Source organism: Trachypithecus francoisi, unplaced genomic scaffold, assembly GCF_009764315.1.
Source record: "Trachypithecus francoisi isolate TF-2019V2 unplaced genomic scaffold, Tfra_2.0 Lachesis_group8, whole genome shotgun sequence".
Classification (NCBI taxonomy): domain Eukaryota; kingdom Metazoa; phylum Chordata; class Mammalia; order Primates; family Cercopithecidae; genus Trachypithecus; species Trachypithecus francoisi.
In genome coordinates this window covers 31,188,384-31,204,868 of record NW_022681473.1, presented here as the reverse complement: position 1 = coordinate 31,204,868, position 16,485 = coordinate 31,188,384, and the positions used below count along the sequence as shown (strand labels likewise).

The window sequence follows — 16,485 nt, the reverse complement described above, 5'->3', positions numbered from 1 at the left end:
ATGTTGCTTGTAGTGGGGATAGAAGGGGCTTGAATTGAGAGGGAACCAGGGAAGATAATGTCATATGGATGGGGATGTGGACCACTCTATGGACTTCGAAATGACATTTATTCCTTTGAGCAAACTTGAAACAACTCATTGGCTGCTTCCAGAAAGCTATCAATGGATATCATGATGTTAATCAACTTTCCTAGGAGTCTGAAAAAAAATTTTGTAACATTCACCGTAGAGTGATGATTTCATCAAAGAAAATTAGATAGATAGACAGATAGATAGATAGATAGATAGATAGATAGATGCCAGAAGTTAGGTAAAAATTATCTGCGTTTCCTTCATCTTCAGCAGTAGAGTGGCCAGTGGACTGAAAATGTTTATGAACTTTAAGAAGATGTGTTTGGACCCTACAAGTGAACATTCACATTACATGTGTGCCCAAGCATGTGCACACACATGCTCTTAGTTTTTCTCTGTTCTTAAGCTGTCAGGTTGGTTGTTCATTTCATTTGTTTATACTCAGCTATTGTTACCTGAAACAAGTGGGAGATTTCCAAAGTTTTAAAGTCTTTTTCCCACCACACGTCAAGGAACATGTTATGGCCCTATAAAACCAGGTATTGTAAATATGCAGCATCTGGGCCCCTTATAAAAGCAGTTTACAGACCCGACTCAGAAAGCAACTCTTGTTTTCTGGGCAGAAAGACTCAGATGGCCTAAAGATGTGATGGGTAAACCTTCACTGATTTAAAAAAAATAACTGGTTGTGGACATACAGAGCACTTCTCTTTCAACCTCTTCATTTTTTAGACCAAGAAGCTGAAGCTTGAGGGGTCAAGTGGGTTACTCAAAGTCACATGGCAGGTTATGGTGACAGCCATGAGGTTGAGGTCCCCTGACTTCCTGTCCAGTGCTCCTTTCCTCTCTTTGACTTACCACAGGCTATCAGAGAATAATAGCATTGTGCTTAAAAGAGTATGGATTCTCAAGCCATGCCTCAGGGGTTTGAACCTCAGATCTTTTACTTACTGTGTGACCTTGAGCATGTTAGTTCATTTCTCTGTGCCTCAGTATCTCCATTTATAAAATAGGGCTGCCGTGAAGATCAAGTTGTTTAATATATGTAAAGTATGTAGAGTAGTGCCTAGCACACAATAAGCATTTTTATGATGATAATTATTATTACTATTGTTGTTATCACCACCCATTAGACAACCAATGAAGAAAGATCATGTACTTTATGCCCCTCGGCTCTACAGTTTGAGAATCTGAGTATCTTCTCAAAACCAGTCACAGCCACTGCATTTTCTCTTGGGCACAATTCTGCCACCAGACATGCAAACCCCATAATTAGAGGCCTCTGAGGTTGACACTAATGCATTGATAACTGCCGTTGATTTGGACCCTCTGCTCAGTTATGGACACATGTGATGGCCACCAGGCCTGGATCTTTTCATCCCAGCTTCATGATATGAATGTCATAGAGACAGATTCCAAATCTGGGATAGATTCAACTTATCACCCCCTTTTCCTCCCAAACCCATCACCTTGTCAAAGAAGGAGAGCAAATCAGCATCTTCCTTGTCCAGAAATTGATGCTGTATTTTGGTAGTTAAAGGAATGGACCTTGCTGGCATTTGGATTGGAAGAGAGCCCTGAACCGTTCTCTATAATTTGCTGCCTTGTGGAGCCTGACACAGATTGTCTTGTAATTTTCTTCCTCCTTCTATTATGGGTGGCTGGTTTAAATGAGGAAAGCACAACCCAGAAGCCATACGTTTTTCTTTTGTAAATTACATGACATTCTTTTAAAGATTATTTTTAAGAAAGGAAGTTTGGAAATGTTGATGTGACATTCTCATCATTTGTTATTTATTTAGCACAGTCACTTGCTTATATCTCCAACAGGTTGCAAGGTACATTAGCCATGTTCCCTTCTGAAAGACCAGACTGCCTTTGCCCTATAGGGCAGGACCTGGTGGGTGTTAGTAGCCATAGAAGGCTTCAAAATTACCTCTCTCTCAAGAAAGGCATGGATTTAAAAAACATGCTGTCGGATACAGGTTGACAGTGTGGAAAGGCCTAGGGAGAGGCCCCTTCCACCCTGTCTGTCCCAACTCAGCCTCTTCAGGAACTTGCCGTCTTATCCAGCTGGACACCAGCTGAAGGGCAGCAAAGGCCACTGGGTTCCCCAGAACTGGAGCTAGACTCAGGGCACTGAGAACTGGCAGAGGCACCCACACAGAGGGACCAAAAGGGTGTAGGCATAATTAAGGCCAAGCCACATTGCTGAGAGCATGGAGTCAGGCCTAGGCCTGAACAGAGACAGGACAGACCAGGGAGAAGGAAGCCTTGGAGGAAGGTCTCAGGTGATTCAGTGAGTGCCAGGCTCCACAGTATCTGTAGTCTACTATTGTGGGCTTGCTCAGAATGGGATGCAGGTGGGTCTGGCTAGCTCGGAGGCCCAGAGGTGATGCCTGTGATGGGTTTCTAGAAGTGATAACTTCCTGGTGAAAGTCTCCCACCTGCTGGCCTCACTGGGTCAGGTGTGGGCCTGAGACTGTCTCTCTCCCCAGGTGAACAAAGCCCTGAAGCAGAAGTCAGACATCGAGCACTATCGGAACAAGCTGCGCCTCAAAGCCAAGAGGAAGGGATATTACGACTTCCCTGCAGTGGAGGCGAGCAAGGGTCTGACCGAAAGAAAAAAGATGTATGAAAAAGCCCCAAAGGAAATGGAGCATGTTTTGGATCCAGATTCAGAACTCTGTGCTCCATTCACCGAGTCTAAAAACAGGTGCAGTCTCTAAGGGATTCTGTAAAGGGTGTTGTATCATTGGTGGGATAAGGGCAGGCCTTGGGCAGTATATCCTGGTCCCTTATCTGGTACTGTAGGATTGTGATCTTTGCAGTCCACTGATCTGTACCACACTGGTCTGTGCAAGCAGGTGCTCTATAATGAGTCTGAAGGAGAATAACATTAAAGCCATTAAAAAAAAATACTTGGGCAAACAACCATAATTGTCCTTTAGCTTAGTGATATTTTCAAACCAGTTGCTTTTTCAGAGCTGAATGAAGATTATAATTATCACCTACCTAATGGTGCAACTTCCAGATCAAGGGGCATTGTATTGTTCAATTGTTTTAGAGGCTCTTGCATAAGAAGCAAATTTCATTCAGCCTCAGTAAATACTTACTGCACAGGTGCTCAGAGCTCCATGCTGGTTTATCTCATTCATTCACAGACTTGTTCATTTATTCAACGTATATTGTCACCTGCTATGTATTAGGTGCCATTCAAGATACTCAATGCTGTCATGCTCATGTGGGCTTATTCATTCATTCAGTTTGAATTCCGTCAACATTTAATTGTGGATAAGACAGTCCTATTGCTGCTCTTATGGAACTTAGGGTCTAACGGGAGAGAAAGAATCACCCCAAAAGTTTATTAATGATAAGTGTGGTGGGTGTTTGAAGTGTGAGGTGCTGTAACGATCTAAAAGGGAGTCCTGTCCCAGCGAGGAAGGGCTAAGCCAGATGGCTTAAATTGGCGTCTGCCTTAGTTCTTTCTGTGCCGCTCTAACAGAATACCTGAGACTGGGTAATTTATAATGAACAGAAACATATTTTCTCACAGTTCTAGAGGCTGGGAAGTCCAAGATCAAGGTGCCAGCATCTGGCAAGGGCCTCCTTGCTGCATCATCCCATGGCAGAAGGCAGGGGGCAAAAAGAGAGCAAGAGCAGGCTAAATTCATCCTTTTATAACAGCACCAATTGCACCCATGAGGAGGAGCCCTGCTGGCCCTGTCACCTCCCAAATGTCCCACCTCCTGACACCACCATGGCAGGAACCACATTTCAACATGAGGTTTGGAGGGGAAAAACATTCAGACCATGGCTGCAGCCTTCCAAGCTTTGTTGCTGACTAAGCAGAGTGATTTCACATGCTGGGTCAGAGGCAGAGGTTAGTGAACCCAAACATGTCCACCTTTCTTCCTTTCCTACCTACCTAAAGTGCTTTCATAATTTGAGGCCGCCTCTTTCCAATACATAGTCTCCTTGGTGACTCCCCTCTGGCTTTGAGCATGCCACCGCCCCGACATGCCACAGAGCCATGATAGACACATTATCCACAGCTTGGGAGCCATAGGGCTGTTTCTGGCCTGAGTAGGTACTTATTAAAAGCAAAAATGACTCTGTAACAGGCTTGGATCAAAGCCACAGAGTCAAGCTGGGAGGTGGGGCTAAATTTTATGAATTGGATCAACATAATTTATTTTCAATAAAGAAAAGAGGGAATTCTCAACCAGTACTTAATTTACCATGCTTCTAATTAGGCTTGGTTGGTATGACAAGCTATTGATATAAAATCACACCATGACAGGGTTCACAATGCCTGTGTCACTGTGTTAATACTTGTAGAAAAAAAAGAAAAAAGATGGGGGTTTTATAGGGAGGCTGACTGGTTCTTTAGCTTTTATTTTGTGCTTCAGGGGGTTTTACTTCAGTGGTCTTTGGGATGGGAGCTGTTTTTTTCTGGATTTCCTGCTGACACTCAGGGAAAATGAATCAAAGCCACAAAATCAAGATGAGAGGTGGGGCTGAATTTTATGAATTGCATTAACATAATCATTTTCATGTACAAATTAAAGAAACTTAGCTAGGAAGTTACTTGAGAAACAAAAATTTCAGTTAAGGCTTTTTATGAAAAGGGAATGAACAAAGAATGAACCAGACTTGTTTCTGTAAAGAGGCATCTCCTCTGCCTAGCACAGGTGTAGGCCAGATTCTTGGGACCTTTCGATGACCTGCTAATGCCATGCATTATGTAGCTAATTCTCAGCAAATGTTCATTGAAGAAATGGTTTCATGATCATAAAACACCAGAAATAATTTTAAAAATATTTTTGACCAGTTAAGGGGAAAATATGGATAGCCATAAACTGGGTGAGCTAGGAATAGGAATGGAGATAGGATCAGCCAGAGATGAGAATGGGAAGGGACAGACAGAAAAAAAGAGAGGAACAACCTCGGTAAGCTCAGAGGTATTATTCTTGACACACTCTGCTATTGACTCCAGAGACTGCTGACTGTTTATCTGCTATCACAGGTTAGAGTTACCTGTTAATTACTGTTCACAGTACAACCCTCCAGAGGTTCTGCTTTCAGTGACCAAGCCACAGCACGACAAGTGAAGGAATCATGCTCTAGTCCAGAGGTAGCATCAGTGTATTAGGCCAGTCTGTCTCTTTTTTTTTTTTTTTTTTGGTAGAGATGGGGTTTTGCCGTGTTGCTCAGGCTGGTCTTGAACTCCTGGGCTCAAGCAGTTCTCCTGCCTTGGTCTCCCAGAGTGCTGGGATTACAGGCGTGAGCCACTGTGCCCGGCCAACCATTCTTGCATTGCTATAAAAAAGTACCTGAGACTGGGTAGTTTATTTTTTTCTTTTATTTTAGGTTTGAAGTTACATGGGCAGGTTTGTTATATAGGTAAACTTCTGTCACAGGGTTGGTTGATTATTTCATCACTCAGGTATTAAGCTTATTACCTAATAGTCATTTTTTCTGCCCTCTCCCTCCTTCCACCCTCCACCCTTAAGTATACCTCAGTGTCTGTTCTTCCATTTGTGTTCATGAATTCTCATCATTTAGCACTCACTTATAAGTAAGAACATATGGTATTTGATTTTCTGTTCCTGTATTAGTTTGCTGAGGATAATAGCTTCCAACTCCATCCATGTTCCTGCAAAAGACATGATCTTGTTCATTATTATGGCTGCATAGTATTCCATGGTGTATATATGTCACTTTTTTTTTCATCCAATCTGTCATTCATGGGCATTTAGGTCGATTCCATATCTTTGCAGCTGTGAACAGTACAGCAATGAACATTCTCATGTATGTGTCTTTATGGTAGAATGATTTATATTCCTCTGAATATGTAATAGTAATGAAATTGCTGGCTCAATGGTAGTTCTGTTCTTAGCTCTTTGAGGAATTGCCATACTGCTTTCCACAATGGTTGAACTAATTTACACTCCCACGTGTGTAAGAGTTCCCTTTTTTCTGTAACCTCACCAGCATCTACTATTTTTTGACTTTTTAATCATAGCCATTCTGACTGGTATGAGATGGTACCTCATTTTGGTTTTGATTTGCATTTCTCCAGTGATCGGTGATATTGAGCTTTTTTCATATGCTTGTTGGCCACATGTATATCTTCTTTTGAAAAGGAGACTGGGTAATTTATAAAGAAAAGGGGTTTAATTGGCTTACAGTTCTGCAGGCTGTGGAAGCAAGGCACCAGCATCTTCTTAGAGAGGCCTCAGGCAGCTTTTCCTCATGGTGGAAGGAAAGCAGAAGCAAAAGAGAGCTGGGGCAGGGAGATGCCACACACTCTTAAACAACCAGATCTCATGAGAACTCACTCACTGTCAGAGGGACAGCACGTGATCCAGTCACTTCCCAACAGGCCCCACCTTCAACATTGGGGATTACATTTCAACATGAGATATGGGTGGAGACAAATATCCAAACTAGATCAATCAGTAACCAGAATTTTACCTTAAGACCTAAATTAAATCAAATAAAAGACAAAGTTTAGGTTCCAAGTGTTGACTCGTCACTAAATCTTTTTAAAATCATTTTCAGAGCCTTAAAAAAAATCAGAACACCTCATTTTTACATTTTAAACTCTTACCCCGAGACACAAAGTACATAATGTAATTAAGGTGGTTGCTGTTGGTGGCCCCGGTCCATGCCCTCAGCTCTCCCTGTGCCTGTCCATGCCAGCAGCTTCCTACTCACTATAGGCATCTGTGACTCCAACTTAAAGGCTTTTTCGTGGCAGTCACCAACCAGAAGTGTCATGTGGTTAAGACACTGTGGAGCATCCTCAGTCCATAACAGATGGAAACTGATAGATAAATACCCTTGGCAAGGGAACTGGAAGCGTAAGTTACACTGTTGCAATAACTACATTTTTTAGTTTCTATATTTGATGATTTGGACATCTGCGGCCTTGCTGACCCCAGAGAAACTGTCCTCCCCAGGCTACTGGATTCCTAGTGCTAATAAAGGACTCACCTGCAAACACGCCTTTCATGTGCAAAGCAGCCAATGCAGAGCCCAAACACCAACTGCCTTCTGTATGTGGTCTCATAGGGCTCTCTACTCTGAGTCCCTGTCTGCTTGCCCTAATTACCCCAGGGCCAGGTACCAGACAACTCAGGACAGCCCTTGTGCCCCAGAAATCTGCTAAAAGTATTCAATCAAGATTAGTCACACTCCCCTGTGGTATGGCCTGTTCCCTCTTCTTGGGATCTGTGAGTGTAACAAGCTATATATATATATATTTTTTTGGCGGGGTGGGGGCAGTGGGGAAGTTGGAGTCTCCCTCTGTCACCAGACTGGAGTGCTGTGGCGCTATCTTGGCTCACTGCAACCTCCAACTCCCTGGTTCAAGTGATTCTCCTGCATCAGCTTCCCGAGTAGCTGGGAGGAGTACAGGCACATGCCACCATGCCCAGCTAATTTTTGTATTTTTAGTAGAGATGGGGTTTCACCATGTTGGCCAGGATGGTCTCAATCTCCTGACCTCTTGATCAGCCTGGCTCACCCTCCCAAATTGCTAGGATTACAGGTGTGAGCCACTGTGCCTGGCCTCAAGCTATATTTTTAATGGCATTCATGTCCTGATCTATTGGCCATGCCATGCCTAAATAATAATAAAACCTACCTTCTAAAACAACTGTCTCCCACACTTTTCCAGTGAGTTTGAGCCTCCTTTGCCCAAAACACAAATTTACTCCATATCATACCCTTTATTGATGTTCCTTCCTTCCCTCTGTCATTTCCTTACTCCCCAGCTAGTGCTTCTTGGAGCCACCTCCCAAATAAATGACTTACACTCCAATCATTCTAGAACCCTTTTCTAGGGAACCCAACGTAAAGTAATAATATATAAAGATGGAGTTGCTCTGATGAAAGCTGAGCTGCCTCCTCCTGCTCCTCAGTCCTTCCCAGGCCATCTCTATGGAGCCCTGGGGTTCCATAGAAAGAGAACATAATTTGAGAACTACTTTCTTAAACTATATTGGGATTAACAAGCAAGTAAAACTCATCATTACCTACCCAGCAGTATTTTCAGAGTTAAAGAACTTACTTCTCAAGTTTGCATGCTTCCAAATGTATTGCCTTTAAGAAGTATACAGCAAAATATCAACAAGAAATGAATATACCTAATGGAATGCTATCTTATTAAAATAGGTAATTTCTCTACCTGAGAGTCTAATTTATTTTTAAATAGATGCTTGCACACCAGGCCTTCATTGGTGGTCTGGAAATTGAAATCCATGTTAAGAGCAGTCTTTAAGCTGTATATTTTAAGGGGATGTTGCCTCCGAGAGAAAAGTAGACTGGTATACACTTCAGTGTTACCTACATTTACAGTTCTTGACAGGGCTTACACACTCTCGCTATTGTATTTCTCACACTTGCAAAACAACCTACTTAAGTGTCAATTGCTTATCTTAGTATTTACTTCACCAGCCTTATAGTAAATCTTTTCTAAATGGGCTAATTGATAGTCTCAAGACAGCTGTAAAGTCTGCCTTTTCCCAAAAATGATGTGTAATTAGGTCAAGGATGATAATTCTTCTGGAGTCTGCAGAAGGTGTGAATCACTTGGAGTAGATTGTTTCAACCGTTCACTGAGGTTGGGCTTCCCTAAAGGAAGCCTCCAACTGCAGACAAATGTAGGGCACAGTTTATACTATTCGCTTATGAACGCCGTTACTAGAATTAGTCAGAATTCTTTGGGCTGCAAATGATGGAAATCCAGCACAACTGGTTAAATAAAAGGGGAATGTATTATTGAGCATTATGGAAAGGTCAAGGCTTTGGCATGGCTGGATCCAGGGGTCAGAGGTCTCCTATGTTAGATCTTGCTGTCTTTTCACTCTCTGCTGCCCCCATTTTCAGGCAGGCTCTTACCTCATGGTGACAAACTGGCTGCCAGCAACTCCTGGCATATATCCTATCTTCTTAGAAACCCCAATGCCAAGAGGACGCCTCTTTCCTAGTTGACCTAGCAAAAGCAAGAGAACGCCTCTTTCCTAGTTGACCTAGCGAAAGCCCCGAGACTCAGTCCCACCAGAACAACTCAGGTCAGGTGCCCAGCCCCTGACCCATCACTGTGGCCATGGGGATGCAATGCTGGGATTGGTCCATCCTGAGTCACATGCCTACCACTGGAGGAAAGGGAGCCCCCAAGTGACATCACGATGCTCTTACCAAAGGAAGGTTACCACGGGTAACAGGCAAGCAAAGGCAACAGATGCTCTCTGAGCAGGTATAAGCTCCTCATGGTGAAGGTCTAGAACCAGTGGTGTCTGCTTTATTCCCAAGGCTAATAACAAGGGTAATGCTTTGCCTTAGAGCTCTACTGCCTCTCCTAGACTATGTATGACAGTAATTCTGTGACTAACTTACTGTGTGTCTCTGAAAAAAATGTGTCTGCCTGCCAGGTGTCTGGGGCTTCCCACATAGTCACTGGGAAGAAATAATACAGCCTCTTCACCTTCAACCCATGAATAGCTAGCATCTTAGAATAGAGACATTACATAGGCAGTGTTGGCCAGGCACAGAGGCTCACTCCTGTAATTCCAGTACTTTGGGTGGCTGAGGTGGGTGGATCGCTTGAGCCCAGGAGTTCGAGACCAGCCTGGGCAACATGGTGAAACCCTGTCTCTACAAAAATTACAAAAAAATTAGCCTGGCTTTGTGGTATGTGCTAGTAGACCCAGCTACTCAGGAGGGTGAGATGGAAGGATCACCTCATCCAGGGAGGTCAAGACTGCAGTGAGGTCACACCACTGCACTCCAGCCACGGTGACAGATTGAGACTCTATTAAAAAAAAAAAAAAAAAGGCAATGTTTGGAGAGTTCTCTGAAGATAGATAGTCTTAGAATGCAAATTAATCACAGGGAAACTTATGGCTGGGTGAGAAGGAAGTTCTCTCCCTTTGCCGTCTTGCAGGATCATGTGGAACTCACTTGTCCCCAATAAGCCTCATTCCCACTTGTAAAATTACCTCTTGTGGAAGAAGAAAAGCATAGCTACTATCCTCACTATGTTGCTGTTTACTTCCTGCTCTTTGAAAAGATTTTTCTAATGACAAGTGGAGACAAGACAGGGGTGACAAATGTATGAATTTTTTAGCGGTAGCTGAGTGGAGCCCCTGAATGTGCTGCTCCCTGGGCCTGAAATGCTCTGTGCCCAGATCAACATGTGGCCAGCTCCACTTAGGACTCAGCTAAATTGTCACCTCCCCAGAGAGGCCTTCCCTGATCATCCTAAGCTGTCTCCCATCCTAGTCCCCGTTTGTCAGAGCTTAATAGCACTTATCACTCTGAAATTACCATGTTAATTATCTGTCTCTCTCATTAGAATGTAACCTCTAGGAGAGGAGGGGCCATAATCTGTTTTGTTCACTGTGGATGTTCATCATCTTCCATGGTGCATGGCACATGGTAGACATTCAGTAAATGAGGGATGGATGGATGGATGGATGGATGGATGGATGGATGGATGGGTGGATGGATAGATGAGTAGGTAGGTGGATATATAGATGTGGGTGGGTGGATGGATGGATGGATGGATTGATGGATGGATGGATGGGTGGGTGGGTGAATGTGAGGGTGGATGAATGGAAAAGCCCCAAATTACGTCTGGGTTTATGGCTTCTTAGTCCAGAAGGAAATCTACTGTGGTAGTAGCAGAAAAGAAATCTATCCACAGTCATAATATTAAGCAGCCCACTAACTACAGGGTTTATTAACACATCATAGAATCATGCGTGTGAAACCAGAAAGAGTAAAAGGAACAGGAGGTTGCTGAGTCAACAAAGTCAACAAAGGCAAGTTTGTTCCATCAGCGTTAGCTGTCCTAGAGGGTCAAGGGAGAACCCCTGGTCTTGCCATCAGCAGAATTTTAAATGAGGTTGCAATGTTGCAATTGATTGTAGTTACCTAGTTTCCATATGAAAGAACACTAACAATTCAGCCAAATGATTACAGCATCTGGAAAAAAAATCTTTATTTCACTCTTTCTACAGCCCCTTATATCCTGGGAATAAATACCATCAATTATGAGATTTGTGAGGCAAATCCAAACCCTTCATTGGTTGCCTGTACTTTGGATCAGTGGAGAATTCCATCTGTTAGGGCATTTGCTGCATCATAACAGTTGTTGAATTTTCTTCAGGCAACAGATGAAGAACTCTGTCTACCGAAGCCGGCAGTCTCTGAACAGCCCGAGTCCAGGGGAAACCGAGATGGACCTTCTGGTGACTCGGGAGCGACCCCGGCGTGGAATCCGCAACAGCGGATATGATGTGAGTCTCTGGTGGGCTGGGTGAATACAAGCTTTGCTTTCCCCTGAAGGCAAGGGGGATAGAGCATCCCATTGTGTTACAGTTTACCACATATTTGTGGAAATTTAAAAGGCACTAAAACATTTTCTATTTTTTTATTACCTAGTTTGCAAAGTAGGACTACTTGGAATGTGTCAGAGTAACAGATTATTGCTGAAAGGATCATGATTTCCGAATTGTGCCATGTTATGAATAGCACATTACGGACCTTAAACTCCTTGGATATTCTAAATGTCCTGAATTTATTTTCCCCTCTGTCCTTAGAAACTCAGTAGGGACTGTGGCCATGGGTTAGAATTCACTTGAACACAGCCTTCTTTCAATTCATAGCGATGTTGAAAAGTTGGATTTGTTCCTGATTTCATAACTCCTCGGTATGCCATAGAAACAATGAGATGTACAGGGCGGTTTGATAATTTCATGTGACAAAGCACATGCTTATGTTCAGTGATGTGGCCAAGCTGCAGAAATGATTTTAATCCCGTCAGATTTCCCCAGATGATGAGTTGCAATTTGGTGCCTCCTCTCCAGCTGCCTGCACCCTGTGACTTGTCCTTGGACCCATGAGCTCAGGTGAATGGTCCTGTGCTGAGAGGTACAGTGATGCCTCACCCTGCCCCAGCATTTCACATGATCTTGAATCTACACCTAGGTTTGTGAACAGTGTTTCCTTCCCATTCCCCTAAAATGTTTCTCTAAATATAAACAAACATTTTTAAAATAAGAAGTATAGTTCAAATATATCTAGATAAACTTATAATTTGAGAAATTATAGTTTGACACTCGGTTTTTTAAATATGCCATGCTAATTAGAAGGCAACAATATTTTTCCCCCTCAGGATTAGTCATCTTTTGCCACAAAGCCTTAAAATGGGATTTTTTAATGGTCCAATTTAAAACAAAGATATTCTACCTAATTTGAATTTCTAATCACCTTCCTTATATTTAAACTTGATGTTTTTGTTGGTCGTGTTACCCTTATCTTTTGTTTCTTTTTCCTTTTTCATAAAACACTTTGGTAGTTTAGTTTTATAAAATTACAGATGCTTTGGGCAAATCTTTTATTTTTCTGCTAGGTTAAATTATTCAATGTTAATTTTTCTCCTTATAAAAAAATTTCCTATGCCAAATTCGTTCAGCAATTTGATAATCAGCCTGTGATTAAAAATCGGGCATTGGAAGCTTCCAGTTAATCTTTCCCCACCAACAGTGAACCTTCTTCCTCGATGCTTGCCTAGTTTGGGGAACTTTTTCATCTGCCCAGGCATCTGAGACACAGTAGGATTCTTAATTTATTTCAAGATTGGCATTAATAGGGTTTTTTTGTGAGATTCTAGGCAAAAACACTTTGACAGTTATGAGGAAATGGGTCAGAGGTTTCCTTATTAACCTTAAAAAGAGAACATTGAAGATCGTTTCTTAACCACAGTGACATGACTTGCAGCACTCACTTAATACCTTTGGAATGTCGTGTTAGCAACTTACCTAGAACAGTAGAAGGAGGGCGATGATTTTTAGGAGGAGATTGCTCACCCTCACAGACATGTGTAAGTATACCAAGTACATGTTACTTTAGGGGAAGCCTGCTTTATTCTAATAGACTTCTTTAAAATAGATATTTCTTTGAGAAGTGAGAAGTGCATGTGATCTCAAAAATGTGATGATAAGCCCCCTTAAGAGAAAAATGATCATCTCGGGAATGGCTTTAAGAATTTGTTGACTATAAGAATGAAATTGCTTACCTATATCTCCTCTTTGCTTTTTATACTAATCGTATGAAAAATGTCTACTATTTACCAACTGCTCACTATAGAACAAGCCCTATTCTAGTCTTTTCATGTGTATTATCTCATTGCATTTGCATAGTTATCAGCCAAGTAGATGCTTTCATTATGCCCATTGTATAGATGAAGAAACTGAGGCCAGTTATATAATTTGCTTACCCAGCCCCAGAGCCCCTCCCCTTAACCACCATGCAGTATGGCTTCTATAGTCATCCTTCCTCACTGTACATCTGTCCTTATGTAATATAATCCATATCCTATATTTTTGCACCTCTGGAAGAAGCTAGATATCAGGGCTCACAAGCATTCTTACATGAATAACTCACACAAGCAAAACATGGACCAGCAAATAAAGTAGAAAAGAAAAGTGAATCATAGTTTTAAACAATGCATTCATTTTCTGAGCTCTTGATTTTCTAAAATTACCAGAGCACTTCTGGCAAAAGAATCCATTAGCACAGCAGTGAGCCGGTCATTCAATTGGAAACATGTCATTCTTCCCACTGGGTCTGGGGATCCAGAAGCCCTGCCAAACTATCCAGTCCTTTCTGCCAGGTTGGGGAACCTTGACACTGTAGAAGCAAAAGCACTGGGAGATTGATTTAATTTTGCATTTTTTGAAAGATGACTAGAGTCCCAAAGGAAAAGCCTGAATGTTAAAATAAATGAATAAATGCATAAATAAGCAAACACATGCTACACTGGCAAATCTTAGCACCAGGACTGTAGCAGCGTGGATTGTTTCAAAATTTTCCCATAGAACAAGAGTTATTAGGGCCTGTGGGAGGGAGACCCTTAGCTCCAAGGGATTTGGGATCACTGCGTTTTACAGCAACAATCTTCAACCTTTTGGTCAATCTGCCAGCTAAGGGATGTAGTACACTCCTGGCAGTAATGATGCCTCACTTGGTAGTAATATTCTAGAAGGACGCATTCCCATTAGAAGGATGTGTTATTTTCTGTTTTTTTTTTTTTTTTTTTTTTTTTGAGACGGAGTCTCACTCTGTTGCCCAGGCTGGAGTGCAGTGGCCGGATCTCGGCTCACTGCAAGCTCCGCCTCCCGGGTTCACTCCTGCCTCAGCCTCCTGAGTAGCTGGGACTACAGGCACCCGCCACCACATCCGGCTAGTTTTTTGTATTTTTTTAGTAGAGACGGGGTTTCACTGTGTTAACCAGGATGGTCTCGATCTCCTGACCTCGTGATCTGTCCGTCTCGGCCTCCCAAAGTGCTGGGATTACAGGCTTGAGCCACCGTGCCCAGCCGGATGTATTATTTTCACAAGATGTTCCAAACTCCCAAAAGACCAGATCATATTATTAAACCAACTTTGGCATTGAAATTAATTCGTCCTTATGTATAAAGCAGGTAGAAAAGAAAATGTCAGCCTAATGTGTAAAAGCAAAAATATCTCTATTTCAAAGAATTTTTAAAATGTTATTTTCTGAATGAAAGTCATGTGGAAAATAATGAAACAGTGAGGAAAAGAAAAAAAAATGCTGCAAATATGATTCTCAGGCAGAATAAAGACCTAAGAGATTTTTCCTTCATCAGTCAAATTATTTACCCCAGTATGTGGATATGAAGCCTTTGCTTCCAAAGGGCAAGTAATCATGAAATCATCCCCCAGAAAGAAAAATGCACCTCTTCAACCTTGATCTGTTTTTGCAGTTTAAAAATAGGTGGCGGGAAGGGAGCCAGCTATGTGCCTTGGCTATGAGGAAGACTCTGACATTTATTGTTTGAATTATAACTTTGAAAATGCATGTTGACCTCTCAGAAGTAGGGACTTTTACAAACTACTTCTTTTAGTTTCTCTCTAGCACCTTACCTAAAGTTCCATGCACTGGAGGTAGTTGCCAGTGCAGTGGGCTCAGACCCTAAAATGTGGGCAGTGGGTTTGAAAATGTTAAAAAGGATGGTTGATTCATTGATGCATCTCAAAGAGACGATCACAGTCATTAGTTCTCATTCCGGGGGACTTCTCTGGAGAAATGTTTGAAACCAGATGCTTCTACAGCTGAAAAGTACATGTAAATCTATAAAAAGGAGTATCAGGCAAAGTCCAGCTGCAGAAAACTGAAAACATCAAGCTTTTTAAAACAGACCAAAAAAATGACTCTTAGGAATTAGGTGCTCACAAAATCATGGGCGAGCTGAAGGAATGTTCCTGGAAAGATTCCTAGAACAAGATCACAGGGCTGGCCCTGAGGAGGGGCGGCTGCCTCTTCCTCAAGCAGGAAGGTGGAGAAGCGTCCTGCCCTGGAACACCGAGGTTAAGAAAACACAGTCGTAGCATGATCCAGGAATGAGAGAACCCCATAGAGCCGGGGTTAAGGAGTGTGGTGCTCAGCAACCCAGCTTTTAGCAGCCAAGGCAGCAGAAAGATGGGCCTGCCCCATTTCCTCTGTCCAGAGTGCACACAAGTGCTGCATCTCACTGACAGAACCAAAGTCTCATCTGCAGCCGCAGCCTCCTGGAAGGCCAGGAGATAGAAGTTAGCCATTCAGCCTCAACAGTACGGGAATGCACGCTACAAGGAGGTTGCCTGTCCATTACCTCCACTGCAGGTACCAGGTGAAAGCGAAAGGAGAGAAAAATTACCAGGCAGGGCAATACTCAGGAAGCAGTTGGGACATCTAGTGAATAAAAGTATATCCCAAAGGGGAAAATGAGCCCATTTCTCAGAGCTCAGTCCACAAGAGCCTGCTGAGGAAGGCCTGGGTGCATTGTCTGATGTCAAGCCTAAAGGCTGACAATGCAGCCAGCTTCCTTTGTTACAGGTGAGCAGTGGTTACTGGAAGGAGACGAAGGAATTGAAATGGTTGTTTTGATGAGTTCCACTTGTCGAACAATGAAATATTATCAGGAAAGTCCCTGACTGCTCACAAAGCTTATGGCAAGTCTGGAGCCTCCTAGGTAAATTTGTAATCCCATTGTTAACAGAAATCTCTTCTGCCCACCCACTTCCCCTACCTGCCCCAGCATCTTACAGCTTTGGTGTAACAGAGACCAAGGCCAACCACAGGAATGCCCTGGTGCTGCATAATGGAGTGGTCCCAATTAAGGGTACAACCAGCTCTTTGCTCCATTGGGAAGCAATTGGTTGGATTTGGAGATTTTGTCCTTTATCCTAGAAGCAACCTTCTTGTTGCCCCCCTGACGTAGGTGCTCTTGTGTTGACCCCACCACTATTACCACCTTAGCATCTCACCCAAAACTTTCCTCCATAGCCCCCCATCTCAGTCTTTCATTTCCTTCTCTTACCTCTCCCAGCTAA

General features: G+C 42.7%; 1 protein-coding gene across 1 annotated transcript in view; it reads left to right on the top strand.

Moving 5' to 3' along the window:
* KIAA1549L (KIAA1549 like) overlaps positions 1 to 16,485 on the top strand; it is a 301,627-nt gene that overhangs the window by 238,518 nt on the left and 46,624 nt on the right. Inside the window, exons 15-16 of the mRNA XM_033205636.1 lie at positions 2,571 to 2,788; positions 11,255 to 11,384. Of these exons, the coding sequence (XP_033061527.1) occupies positions 2,571 to 2,788; positions 11,255 to 11,384 (348 nt within the window). The remainder of the gene's footprint in view (positions 1 to 2,570; positions 2,789 to 11,254; positions 11,385 to 16,485) is intronic.